This window comes from Hirundo rustica, chromosome 27, assembly GCF_015227805.2.
Source record: "Hirundo rustica isolate bHirRus1 chromosome 27, bHirRus1.pri.v3, whole genome shotgun sequence".
In the NCBI taxonomy this organism is placed as follows: domain Eukaryota; kingdom Metazoa; phylum Chordata; class Aves; order Passeriformes; family Hirundinidae; genus Hirundo; species Hirundo rustica.
In genome coordinates this window covers 735,947-749,801 of record NC_053476.1, presented here as the reverse complement: position 1 = coordinate 749,801, position 13,855 = coordinate 735,947, and the positions used below count along the sequence as shown (strand labels likewise).

General features: G+C 53.6%; 1 protein-coding gene across 2 annotated transcripts in view; it reads right to left on the bottom strand.

Moving 5' to 3' along the window:
* ASIC2 (acid sensing ion channel subunit 2) overlaps positions 1-13,855 on the bottom strand; it is a 421,610-nt gene that overhangs the window by 29,185 nt on the left and 378,570 nt on the right. For both annotated transcript variants that reach the window (XR_005704114.2, XM_040087116.1), the window contains exon 2: positions 8,114-8,264. Coding sequence is in view for 1 of the 2 variants with exons in the window: in XM_040087116.1 (XP_039943050.1) it covers positions 8,114-8,264 (151 nt within the window). In the remaining variant the exon portion in view is untranslated. The remainder of the gene's footprint in view (positions 1-8,113; positions 8,265-13,855) is intronic.

Sequence of the window (13,855 nt, the reverse complement as noted above, 5' to 3'; positions counted from 1 at the left end):
AGCAGGAGGAAAAAGGCTGAATCCATGGATCTGGTGCCTTTCCCACCCCCAGACCCACCCTCCTCTCCCTGCCCCCCTGCACTGTCCCTCTTTGTCCCCAGCTGGGTCCCACACACCCGGAGTCATCTGCTCCCCTCCATCCCACCGACCTCTCCCCCTCGTGCCTCCTCCAGGGACGCCCCGCAGGATCCCCTGGAGCAGCTCGGCGCAGATCCTTTAACACTCCAGAGCTGGTCACTTGTGCCTCCAGAGCAGATCCTTTATTCCTTCAGAGCTGTGGATTTGTTCTTCCAAAGCTGATGTTTTTTATTCCTTCAAAGCAAATTATTTACTCCTCCAGATCAGATTATTTAATATCCCAGACCAGGTTATTTTTCCCTCCAGATCACTTTCTTTTGTCCCCAAAGAGCAAATTCTTTGCTCCTCCAGTGTAGATTATTTAATTTAATCCAGAGCAGATTATTTATTGTTTCAGAGAAAATGATTTACTCCTTCATAGTAATTCTTTATTCCTGCAGAGCAGTTTGTTTGCCCTCCAGAGCAGATTCTTTGCTCCTTCCAAGCTGTTTGTTTATTCCTCCAGAGCAGATTGTTTAATATTCCAGAACAGATTCTTTGTTCCTCCAGGGCAAATTTTTTGTTCCTCCAGAACAGACTCTTTGTCCCGCCAGAGCAGATTATTTATTCCTCCGGAGCAGATTTTTTTGTTCCTCCAGAGCAGATTCTCGGCTCCTCCCGAGGTGATTATTTAATATTCCAGAGCAGAGTCTTTGTCCTTTCAGAGCAGATTTTTTTTCTCTCTCAGAGCAGATTCTTTGCTCCTCCAGAACAGATCATTTCATTTTCCAGCTCAGATGATTTTGCTCCTCCAGAGCTGCCCCATGCAATGCTGCCTTAAGAGAACACTGCCAGGTCCTGCTCCTGCTCAGCACAATTAAAACTCTTCCAGAGCCTCTCCAGCAGGGAGAACCCATTCCCAGAGGTGGAAAACTCTTCCCAGGAGGAAAAACCCCTCCTCAGCACCAGGAATTCAGGAACTGCCCTCGGGAAGCACCTGGGAGGTCTCAAACACCAACTGGACAAAATGGGAGCAAAAGAGCCCTGAGCCAAAGGGATTAATGCAATTAGATTTAATTAGCCTTTGGAAGAGACTTTTATCTCCAAAGCTTTTCCCAGCCCTGAAATCTCCTGGGACTGATTAAAACGCTCCCAGCTCCTCCAGGAAGGAAAAGGAGGAGGAAGGGCTGGGATCAGGGAACGACCTCGACGATTCCCAAGGGAAACCAGAGCATCCCCAAACCTCACCTGCGGCTCTGGGACCTCGCTCCCAGGGCTTGGAAAAAGCAGGAATGAAAATCCAACGTTTAGAACTCCACCTTTAGAGCTCCTGGGACAGGGAACAGCCCCAAACTTTGTCACCTTGGTGGCACCACCCCAAATTCCAAGGTTTTTCCCATGTTTCTCCACGTATTCCCAAATATTCCTGCTATTTTGAGGGCTCCTATTTCAGCTGTGGGCATTTGACAGCAGCAGAGCTCCAAGAAAAGCTGGAAATGCAGATTTCATTTTAATGCTTCATCTGTTGGTTTTTTAGGGCTTTATCTCAGCTTTCCCAGATTCCCAAAAGCAGAGGGTTTGGATTCCTTCAGGTTTGCCTTCACTGAACATTTCCTTGAATTTGGGGCTTTTTTTCTTTTTTTTTTCTCCATTTCTTTTTTAAAGGAGGCTTTTGAAGCATCCACAGCCCTTGAAGAATCTTCCTGCGTTTGATTTGTGCTCACAGCCTTTGGTTGAACAAAATTCTGGGACAATTCCAGAGAGGAGAAATTCCAGGGAAACTTCCAGGGCCTAAAGGAGCTCCAGGAGAGCTGGAGAGGGGCTGGGGACAAGGGACAGAGGGACAGGACACAGGGAATGGCTTCCAGTGCCAGAGGGCAGGGATGGGTGGGAGATTGGGAATCAGGAATTCCTGGCTGGGATGGAATTCCCAGAGAAGTCGTTTTGGTTAAAAATCAGCCGGGAAAAGCCACCCCCAGGAACCCCAGCGAAAATCCTGCTTCCTGCAGAGGCTGGGCATTCCCAGGCAGCAATACCTGGGAAAATCCCCCCAAGCCCGGGGGCTCAGCGCTGTTCACCCTTCTGAAAACGGGAATAAATGGGGCCCAGAAAAGAGAAGGGGCCTGGGGCAGGAATAACCCAGAGGGGCTCAGGCCGGGAGAAGTCGTTGTTTTTTATGGAATAGGAAAATCTGCTCTTGGATCAGCCCACCCAAGGCAGGGGGACCTTTAGGGGGCTGCTTGGTGTCACCTAAAATACGCTGTGTCCTGGCCCTTTTCCCGAGGATAGCCAGGATTCCCTGAATTAGCCAGGATTCCCTGAGTTAGCCAGGATTTCCTGGGTCAGCCAGAATTCCTTGGGTCAGCCAGAATTCCCTGAATTATCCAGGATTCCCTGAGTTAGCCAGAATTCCCCAGATTAGCCAGGATTCCCTGGGTCAGCCAGAACTCCTTGGGTCAGCCAGAATTCCCTGAATTAGCCAGGATTCTCCGAATTATCCAGAATTCCCTGAGTTAGCCAGGATTCCCTGAATTAGCCAAAATTCCCTGAATTATCCAGAATTCCCTGAATTAGCCAGAATTCCCTGAATTAGCCAGAATTCCCTGAGTTAGCCAGGATTCCCTGAATTAGCCAAAATTCCCTGAATTATCCAGAATTCCCTGAATTAGCCAGGATTCCCTGAATTAGCCAAAATTCCCTGAATTATCCAGAATTCCCTGAATTAGCCAGAATTCTCTGAGTTATCCAAAATTCCCTGAGTTAGCCAGGATTCCCTGAATTAGCCAAAATTCCCTGGGTCAGCCAGAATTCTCTGAGTCAGCCAGCATTCCCAAGGAGAATTCCCAGGATTCCCACGTTTGTCATCTCCCAGCAGCCGCTGGTGCCCAGAGCAGCCCCTAAATCATTCTGCCACTACAAATTAATTAATATTTGATTGAGCAGCACCAAAGCTCAAAGGTTACTCAGATCTGGGGCTTTCAGTTTGTTACAAACCTCACAAACTCCTGGTTTTTTTTGGGAATTGCTCTCCAGGGCCTGTGGAATTCTCCTGGAGCTGGAGAGAGCCAAGGCAGGGCTCAAAGGGCAATTTTGGCTCTGTTGTGACGGAGCAGGAGCTGCTGTTCCCATGTGCCCAGGGATTTACAGGAGCTGCTCCAGGCTTGGATTGCCCCGGGGGCTGGTGGTGTGGGATGAGTGGAATTGCTGGGAGGGATCTTCTTAAAATCCAAAGATTGTTTGGATTTAATAAATGTGTTCATTTACAGCCACTTTTGGATTTCTGAGCCAAAAAGAGGGGATTCTTTAGCCATCAGAAGCAGCTTTGGCAGCTGGGAGAGAGCAGGAGCCTGGAATTTCCTCAGCAGGCAGTGAGGGAAATGATGGGAAACATTCCCATGTTTTGTCCATCGATCCCTCTGGTCTCCAGCGTGAGCTGGAAGCTGAGGCCTGGCCAGGAGCTGCTCTAAGGGATCTTCAGCCCTGGTGCACCCAGCACACCTTGGAGCACCCTCTGGGTCCGGTCTGGGCACTCGAACAGCCAGAATTTAAAAAATAGCAATAAAGAAAATGGGAATCCTGATGGTTGGTCACTGCAGGAATTTCTCCTCCTGCTTTCCCAGCGGCCAGGCCCCTCCACACAGCTGGGAAACTGCTCCTGTTCCTGCCTGCCGCCGGAGAATCCCAGATTTTCAGGGACTGGAAGGGACGTGGAGGATCCTCCAGTGCCACCCCTGCCATGGCAGGGACACTCCCGCCATCCCAGGCTGCTCCAGGCCCCGGTGTCCAACCTGGCCCTGGGCACGGATCCGGGGCACCCACACTTCCCTGGAAACCTGTGACCCCCTCCCAGCGACAGTGGAGACAGGAGCTCAGCCAGTGGGAAGGAAAAACCCAACAGCTTCCATCCCAGGGATCTCCCTGTGCCCACACCCCATCTCTGGAACACCTCCAGGCTGGAATTCCATCCCAGGGATCTCCCTGTGCCCACACCCCGTGTCTCTGGAACATCTCCAGGGCTGGAATTCCATCCCAGGGATCTCCCTGTGCCCACACCCCGTGTCTCTGGAACACCTCCAGGCTGGAATTCCATCCCAGAGATCTCCCTGTGCCCACACCCCATCTCTGGAACACCTCCAGGCTGGAATTCCATCCCAGGGATCTCCCTGTGCCCACACCCCATCTCTGGAACACCTCCAGGCTGGAATTCCATCCCAGGGATCTCCCTGTGCCCACACCCCCTGTCTCTGGAACACCTCCAGGCTGGAATTCCATCCCAGGGATCTCCCTGTGCCCACACCCTGTCTCTGGAACACCTCCAGGATGGAATTCCATCCCAGGGATCTCCCTGTGCCCACACCCCATCTCTGGAACACCTCCAGGCTGGAATTCCATCCCAGGGATCTCCCTGCACCCACACCCCATCTCTGGAACATCTCCAGGCTGGAATTCCATCCCAGAGATCTCCCTGCGCCCACACCCAGTGTCTCTGGAACACCTCCAGGCTGGAATTCCATCCCAGGGATCTCCCTGTGCCCACACCCCATCTCTGGAACATCTCCAGGCTGGAATTCCATCCCAGGGATCTCCCTGTGCCCACACCCCATCTCTGGAACACCTCCAGGCTGGAATTCCATCCCAGGGATCTCCCTGTGCCCACACCCCATCTCTGGAACACCTCCAGGCTGGAATTCCATCCCGGGGATCTCCCTGTGCCCACCCCGTGTCTCTGGAACACCTCCAGGCTGGAATTCCCGCACAGCTCCTTGTCCTTGGCACAGCTTTCCCCGGGGAGCCCGGCCGTGCAGCAGCCCAGGGGATTGAGTTCCCAGCACGCTGAAATTGTTACGCGGATATTTGGGAATAATCCACTCCCTTCCCCACGGAGCGAGGCGCTGCCGTGGAAACCGCCGCTCCCAGGCTCCCGTCGGGATCCCAGGGATGGGGACAGGCTGTCCCGGCTGCGGAGGGGCCGGGACAGGAGAAGGCTCCTGTGGGACGGCCAAGAGCGATGTTCTGCCAGCCCAGAGCGCAGGGAGCCCCAGCCTCTGGGAACGAGCCCCGAAGCCTCATCACTTCACCAAACCGAAGCCCTGTTCATGGAGTTCTTCCTTGAATCCTGCAGAATTCCAGGTTTAAAGAGACCTCAATAGCTCCCAGTGCAATCCAGGCCAAGAATGTCAGCCCAGGTCCAGAGATACAAGAATCCAAAATCGACCCAGGGACAGGAGAATCCAAAATCAGCCTGGGCTCAGCTCAGGCTCAGCCCTCCCCCTCAGATGGAGGAACTCCCAGAAACCTCAGGAGAATCCAACATAACCCAGGTCCAGGAACAGGAGGTTCCAACATCTGCTCGGATCCTGGGACATGAGAATCCAACTCTAAACCACGTCCAGGGACAAGAGACCTCCTCCTGGAGCCTCTGATCTCGAGCTGGCTCGGAGTTTGAGCTCAGTCTGGGTGGGAAGAGCAGAGATGGGGCTGGGGGGGCAGGACAGCACCAGGGGATGCCGAACTCCACAGGATCTTCCCACAAAGTCAGCTCTGAACGCCAAAGGCACCACAAGCCCCATGATTTTTGACAAAAATGAACACCGGAGGTTGTTTTTTCTCCCTCAGGTGCAAGGCCCACAGCCAGGACAGGTTTCCAGTGTCCTTGGCACACGCAGGGCTTGGGAGCTTTGAAGGAAGGAGCAGAGCAGCAGCTGCCATCCTTGGACGGAGCAGATGCCAATGGATGTGGAGGGACCAGACTGGAAAACTCCTCCCTCACCTTCTTCCCTCCCAATTTTTATCCTCACTTATTTATTACTCCATTTTTTTCTCTTTGCCTCCTGTGCAAAGCGAGGCTGATTCACCCCCTGAGACTGATCCACCTTTCCCAGGATCACACTGATCCCAGGATCACAGGGATGGAAAAGCCCAGCACATTCCCAGATGGTTCCTCCTACAGGTCCTCCAAAGGGCAGCACCAAAAAGGCAGCAAAGTGGGAATGGTGGGAGACCAGGGCTGGTTCTCCTTGGAGAAACTCACAGCGGTCCTGTCCTGCGAGAAAAGGCTGGGAGAGCTGGGAATGTTCACCTGGAGAAGCTCCAGGGAGAGCTCAGAGCCCTTCCAGGGTCCAAAGGGGCTCCAGGAGAGCTGGAGAGGGGCTGGGGACAAGGGATGGAGGGACAGGACACAGGGAATGGCTCCCAGTGCCAGAGGGCAGGGCTGGATGGGAGATTGGGAATCAGGAATTGTTCCCTGGCAGGGTGTTGAGGCCCTGGCACAGGGTGCCCAGAGCAGCTGTGGCTGCCCCTGGATCCCTGGCAGTGCCCAAGTTGGACATTGGGGCTGGAGCAGCCTGGGGCAGTGGGAGGTGTCCTTGCCGGGGTGGCACTGGGTAATTCTTAATTTCCCTTCCAGCCCAAACCATCCTGGGATTCCACAAAATGAGACCCCCAGGGGGGCTGAACACAAAGCTCCGGGAGTTCACCAGCTCTGGGATGTCCCCAGGCCACCCCTGGGGTGGCTCCTGTCCCCACAGGTCCCCCCGGACAGCTCTGCCTCCCTGTGGAGGATGAAGCCCTGAAGTGGAGGCTGCTCCTCACGTTCCCACCCCCATCATGAGCCTGTTTTACATTTAAAAGGACAAGACCTCAAACCAATTCCTCCAGTCAGGAATGATTATCCCAAATCTCTGTGTCCTCCCCCTCACCTGGACCAGACCAGGCTGATTCGGAGCAGGAGCTGAAATCTGGGAGCAAAGCTCCCCTAAAGCCTGCGCAGCCTGGAATGACCGATGGGCCCACGGGGATGTGTTTGGAAGAGTCAAACACCACACAGAGAAAAGGGAACTGGGAACAAACGGAGCCAAATCCCTTCTCTGCTCCAAGCAGGAGTTCAAGAGGTGCTGGAGGGGGTGGCCATGGTGACACTGACCTGGAGTGAGATCTCCTCCTCTCCCTTCCCTGATCCCCGAAACAACCACAGCTCATCGTGGATGACTCTCCCCGCAGGGCTCTGCCACACAAACACGGCTCCTGCCAAGTTTCCAGTGGTTTTTTTGGATGCTTTGTTTCAAACGTCACCGTGGGTTCAGGAAAGCTGCAGCCAGCACTGCTAAGGGCAGCTGTGACCGGGTGGCCCTGGTGGCACTGCTCCCATCCTGTCCCCCACGCTCCTGCCCATCCTCTTTGTGGCAGGTTCATTAAAGGATCTGGCTCCAGTGCTCCCAGCAAATCCACATCCACTCCAGGAGCTGCATCCCAATCCATGGGACCTGGGGGACATCCCACAGCCCAGCTCTCCTGCTGGTCCGCACCTCCTGCCCCAGGACGAAAGGGTTCCAGCTCCTCTGGAGCTGCTCAGCCCAGCTGGGTCCATTCCTAAAGAGGTTCCATCCATCCCAAATGCTCCAAGGCCAAGGAACCGAGTCCTTGTCCACCCAGACAGCACCAACCCAGCAAACACAACTCCCAGGGCAGCAAACATTCCCAAATTCCAAGCAGAAGAAAAACCCAGAGAGCAGCTGGAGTCCACCTTGAACACGGCCTCCCACAAAGGAGGGATGTGGGAGAGGGGATGTGCCGGAGCCTCTGGAGGTGTCCCCACACTCCTGTCACCCACAAATGCCACCCCTTCCCAGGACAGGCAGCGCCATTCCTGCCTGGCATCCCAAACTTCGGGGATGGGACACGCAAGCCCAGCACTCCCCAAAATGCTGGTCCCAAGGGGCCACCACAAACCCCGGGAAGAAAAGTGACACATCCTGGACTGACAAGGCTCTTGCTCCAGAGCTGGTTTAGGCATTGTCTGGGAAGGATGGGATGGGATGGGATGGGATGGGATGGGATGGGATGGGATGGGATGGGATGGGATGGGATGGGATGGGATGGGATGGGATGGGATGGGATGGGATGGGATGGGGTGGGATGGGGTGGGGTGGGATGGGGGTGGGATGGGATGGGATGGGATGGGATGGGATGGGATGGGATGGGATGGGATGGGATGGGGATGGGGATGGGATAGGATGATTTTTCCAAGGAAATCACCAGAGGAAGAGGAAGCTCTCACCTGTTTCTCCCCAGACGGGCAGGTACTCGTCCTGCTGGATGTCCAGCATGATTTCCAGGCCGTTCCCTGTCCCCCCTTTCACTGTGGTGAGGAGAGGCCGCCCCTCCTCTCCTGAGTTAAACATGTAGCATTTCCCATATTTTGTAAACACCTGTGGAGAAAGAAAGAGAGGAATTAGGGAATATTTCCCACAGAATCAATGTTCATTCCCACCTGGCAGAGGGATGGGAAACAGGCACAAGCTGCAGGTCAGGGGGAAATATCCACTTAAATATTCTCATAAATATCCACAGAAATCCATCCAGATTTAATAATTTGTTTAATCATTGTGCTTTCCTTATGGAAAATAAAATTGGGAAGAGGGGAAGGAAAAGCTGCTTGGAGGGAAGTGTGAAAGCTCCTGGAGTCATTCCAGCCAGTCCAAGCTCTGACAGACACACACTGGCCTTAAGCTCCTGCTAAAAATTCACACAGTTCCCTGCTTTTGGGTGGAGTCTCAGCCCATCCATGCCATGGGAATGCTCTCCTGGCATTAAAAATCCGATATCCCCTTAATTCCTACCTCTGCCACTGCTTGGAAAATAGGAGGAGCTAAAAGCACTCAGGGAAATGAGGGAAGATTTCCTCCATCATTTTGCTCTTCTTCAGTCTTATTTTGGGAGGATTCCTGACAGAGATTCCCGGCAAAGCCCAGCTGGAACTTCCAGCAAAGCAGGGGGGCAGCAGTGCCCAGTGGGGTGGACATGGGGCTCCAAGGGGCAGGACACGGGTTTTCCAGAGGGAAAACACGGGTTTCCCAGCGGGATGGACACAGGGTCCCAAGCGCAGGACACGCGGGTTTCCAAGAGAGGGAACACGGCTTTTCCAGTGGGGCACACCGCGTGTCCAAGCAGAGGGAACGTGGGTTTCCATGTGGGATGGACACAGGATCCTAGGTGGGATGGACACATTTCCAAGGGGAGTGGACACGGATTTCCGAGAGGGAGGAACGCAGGTTTCCAAGAGGGGAACACACCAGCAAGGTGGACAAGCGCTTCCACGTAAACACGGGTTTCCCAGTGGGATAACACACATTTCCCAGTGGGATAACACAGATTTCCCACTGGGATAGCAGAGATTTCCCAGTGGGATAATACAGATTTCCCAGTGGGATAACAGAGGTTTCCCAGTGGGATAACAGAGATTCCCAGTGGGATAACAGAGATTCCCAGTGGGATAACACAGATTCCCAGTGGGATAACACACATTCCCAGTGGGATAACACACATTCCCGGTGGGATAACACAGATTCCCAGTGGGATAACACAGATTCCCAGTGGGATAACACACATTCCCAGTGGGATAACAGAGATTTCCCAGTGGGATAACAGAGATTTCCCAGTGGGATAACACACATTCCCAGTGGGAACGCAGCATTCCCGGTGGGCAGCAGAGCTGTCCCATCTTTGCTGGTGGTGACACTCAGGGTCCGGGCCCAGCCCAGCTCAGCTTCCCCCTCGAATGGGAAAACTCCCAGAAATCCCAGATTTAACCCCAACCAATCCCTCCTCTGCCCTGCACTGACAGCCCAGGGACATCCAGAACTGGGATAAAGACTCCAGAAATCCCAGTTTGGAAACCAGTACCAACCAGTAAACCCCAGGAATGAGCACCTGGAGCACGGGGAGCCGGTGTGGAGCAGCTCCAGTCCCTCCGGAATCTCTCCCACATTTCCTGAGCTCATCTGACCCCAAGATGAGTCAGAAACCCAAACAGAAGCTGGAGCCAGCAGCGATTTATTCCCTCAAATATTGACATATCCTGACTAATCCCAGTGCCAGGGAAGCAGGTGGGATGGGAGAGAAAGGAAATAATATTTGAATTCAAATAGGAAGCATTTGTGAGGGGAAAAACAATACATCCTTTAAACAGGATTTGATATCCAAACAAAAAATCCCATTTTTAATACTTGCCTGACCGATTAAACAGCTCAGGCTGGAAAGAGAAATGAGCCTCTGGAAGCAGCCCCATGGATGGGTTTTCCCAGATGGGCTCTGGAGGCAAGAAGTCAAAAATCTCAAATGAGGGGAGTTCAAAATCCAGCAAGGAGGAGAAGCTGCAGTGGAGAAAATCAGAGGGAAACAACAAGGCTGGAATGGGAACGACAGCCCAGGGAGTGAGGATTTTGGAGCGGCTGTGCTCGGCACAGCCTGCAGGCAAACCCAGGCAGTTAGAGGGTTTATATGGCCATAAAAATTCCCTGTAAAAGCTCCCGTTAGGATGTGTTTATTCAAGGAAAAAATGAACCTGACAGGGGCAGCAGGGCTGGAATCACAATCCCAGGGAAAGAGACCTGATGGGGACGGGGGAAGGACAACCACGGCACCTCTCAGACACAAGGACTCCTGTCGCTCCCAAAGATACAAAAAATTATTCCTAACGGGATTGAAAGGTATTCCCAAGTTCAAAAATCCATATGCAGTCATTCCGACTCCCAATAAGCGGGACTGTGGTGTTACAGGATCAACGGAGCCATGGAATGGTTTGGATGCGGACCTTAAGGATCACCCAGGGCCATGGGCACCTCCCACCCTCCACCCCAGGAGCTCCAGCCTGGCCTTGGACACTTCCAGGGATCCAGGGGCAGCCACAGCTCCTCAGGGAATTCCATCCCAGCCCCTCCCCACCCACCTGGAGAGGAATTCCTTCCCGGTATCCTGCCTTTCCCTGCCCTCTGGAAGCCATTCCCTGTGTCCTGCCCCTTGCTCCTCCCCCTCTCCCCTTTGCTGGGAGCGATTATTTGGGAAAATACGACATGGTTTTTCCAGAGAATCCTCTTGCTTTCGGGCTCCCTGACAACAGGAAAGGACTCGGAGCATTATCAGATCATCAGGATGAAACCTGGAGCTGTTGGGAAGGGCTGGGATTCACTGGAGGCAGGAACCCGAGCACAGCAGGATGATTTACGCTCAGTTCGTGTGGAAAAAACCTCTCCTGGTTCTTGGAAATGCTTTAACTTCCAATAAAAAGAGCCAGAAACAAAACTCCAGACACGCTCCCTGAGAACAGTCCATAAAAATTCCAATTTGTTCCCTCTGATGGAGCACAGGGCCTTTGACAGCTCCTTGGAAAATCCCTGCTTGGGCATAAAGGGAAATGATTCTCAGTCTGTGGGATGGGATTCGATGGAATCGTTTCGGTTGGGAAAAGCCTTTAAGATGATGGAGTCCAACCCATGAACTGCCTCAGAGTGACTTCCTGAGCCCTTCCCTGGCCAAGGGAAGCCCAAGGAAAGTGTTTCTTTTGGGAAGTTAAAACTCAGAGCAGGGGTATCCCAAACAGATTTCAGCACAAACCGGACAACACCACCACCAAATGCTCCAAGAAACCCCTGGATAAACAAATCCTGTGAATCCATCAGGCCCGGGACTGATATTCCAGAGGTCTGCCTGGAGTCATGGAAAATGAGGAATTCCAGTTTTTACCAGGATGCACAGAAAAAACCTTTCTGCTGAGAAATCACCCCTTCAATCCAGGGACAATGAAGGGAGAAGGAACTCCTTGGAAGCCTGGGAATGACTCTTCCAAATGCAGACGGAAAGGGCGTGCTGGTGAGGCAGGAAGGAGGTGTCAGATGGAGGTAAAACCACGGAAAAAAGAGGGATTTGGAATCCTGCTCAAGCATTTCTCCACAACTGTGGGACACAAAGGCTCAGAAAGACATTTCCAAGAAAGCCACATCCAAGGAATTCATGCAGAGCGGGAAAAAGGAAAACAAAGCGATTTTCAAGATGGGTCCAGGAGAAGGGGAACGTGGAGCTGAAAATCTGGGGTGTGTTTGGGCAAGAAAATCCATGAGAGGATGGGAAAAGGTCCTGTTCAGGACGAGGAAAAGACTTTATTCCCAGGATTTTGCCAGAGATCCATTCCCAGGCCTCCCAGCTCTCCCACTGAGCCGAGGGTGGCACCGAGCCCTGTCCTGATGGCACCTGGATAGAGGAATGATTCCATCCCATCCCCATCCCAGCTCCATCCCAATTCCAACCCATCCCAGGCTCCATCCCAGATTCCATCCCAGCTCCATCCCAGCTCCATCCCAATTCCATCCCAGGCTCCATTCCAGCTCCATCCCAGCTCCATCCCAGCTCCATCCCAATTCCAACCCATCCCAGGCTCCATCCCAGCTCCATCCCAGGCTCCATCCCAGCTCCATCCCAGCTCCATCCCAATTCCATCCCAGCTCCATCCCAGCTCCATCCCAGGCTCCATCCCAGGCTCCATCCCAGCTCAATCCCAGCTCCATCCCAATTCCATCCCAGATTCCATCCCAGCTCCATCCCAATTTCAACCCAGGCTCCATCCCAGCTCCATCCCAGCTCCATCCCAGATTCCATCCCAATTCCATCCCAGCTCCATCCCAGCTCCATCCCAGCTCAATCCCAGCTCCATCCCAATTCCATCCCAGGCTCCATCCCAGCTCCATCCCAGATTCCATCCCAGCTCCATCCCAGCTCCATCCCAGATTCCATCCCAGCTCCATTCCAGATTCCATCCCGGCTCCATCCCAGATTCCATCCCAGCTCCATTCCAGATTCCATCCCAGCTCCATCCCAGATTCCATCCCAGCTCCATCCCAGATTCCATCCCAGCTCCATCCCAGCTCCATCTCAGCTCCATCCCAGCTCCATCCCAGATTCCATCCCAGCTCCATTCCAGATTCCATCCCAGCTCCATCCCTTTGTCCCCCCAGGCAGGAGGCAGTGGGACATTCTTTAAAAAGGAACCATGGGAAGAAAATCCCAATGGATGTCCAAAGGGGTCTGAGGGATCCCCAAAGGAATCCCTTTCCAGGGGGATCGTAAGGAGGGAATTAGGCTTGGAAAGGAGGGAACTCCTAGAATGGGCAGAAAGGATTTAATGTCCTTTCCCAACAAAGGCCAGAGGGAAGGAATCAAATGCCACTCCCAGGAGAGTGGGATGCAATCCCAGCCTTTAGGGCATCCTCCTCATGCACTATCCACATTCCAATCCTACAAAAACACTGAGAATGCAAAAATCCCAGAGCCATCGATTCCAAAGGGGATTTGGGTCACCCTCACCCGACCATAAGGCAAAGCTCTTCCAAAAATGAACAAAATCCAGCAGGAGAAACGCCTGGAGAGGAGGAGCTTTGGCATTGTTCCCTGTCCAAGGGCAGCCCTGGATCCCGCTCGAATCCTTGTTCGTTTGTGCTGTCAGGATCGTGGCGGAGCCGATGTCAGACATGGAAAACCTCATCCCTCCTGCCGGCTCCGATCTCCCCGCGGAGCAGAGGGATGGGGAGGGAGCTGCGGGAAGCGCAGCCAGGGAAGTTGTCAGGGCCGTGTTTACAAGGAGAGGGTTTTCCAAGGCTGAGATTCCCCTGGGATTTGTCAGGCAGCGCTGCCAGGGAAGGCAGCAGAGGTTTCCCTGCAGCAGCTCCGGCTCTGCCTGAGCGTTCCCGCTTCCCTGCCAGGCTGCTGCCGCCCAGTCCCGACTGATCCCGGCCCCAGGCACGCCCTGAAGGCAGATTAATCCCGTTCCCAGCACTAACGGGAATGCTTCTCCCAAACGAGGAGCCCAAATCCAATCTGGCACCGCCACATCTGCTCCGAACACGCAACATTCCCAATACATCCGACGCTCCCAACACATCCATCCCCTCCTCTCCCAACACATCCATCCCCTCCTCTCCCAACACATCCATCCCCTCCTCTCCCAACACATCCATCCCCTCCTCTCCCA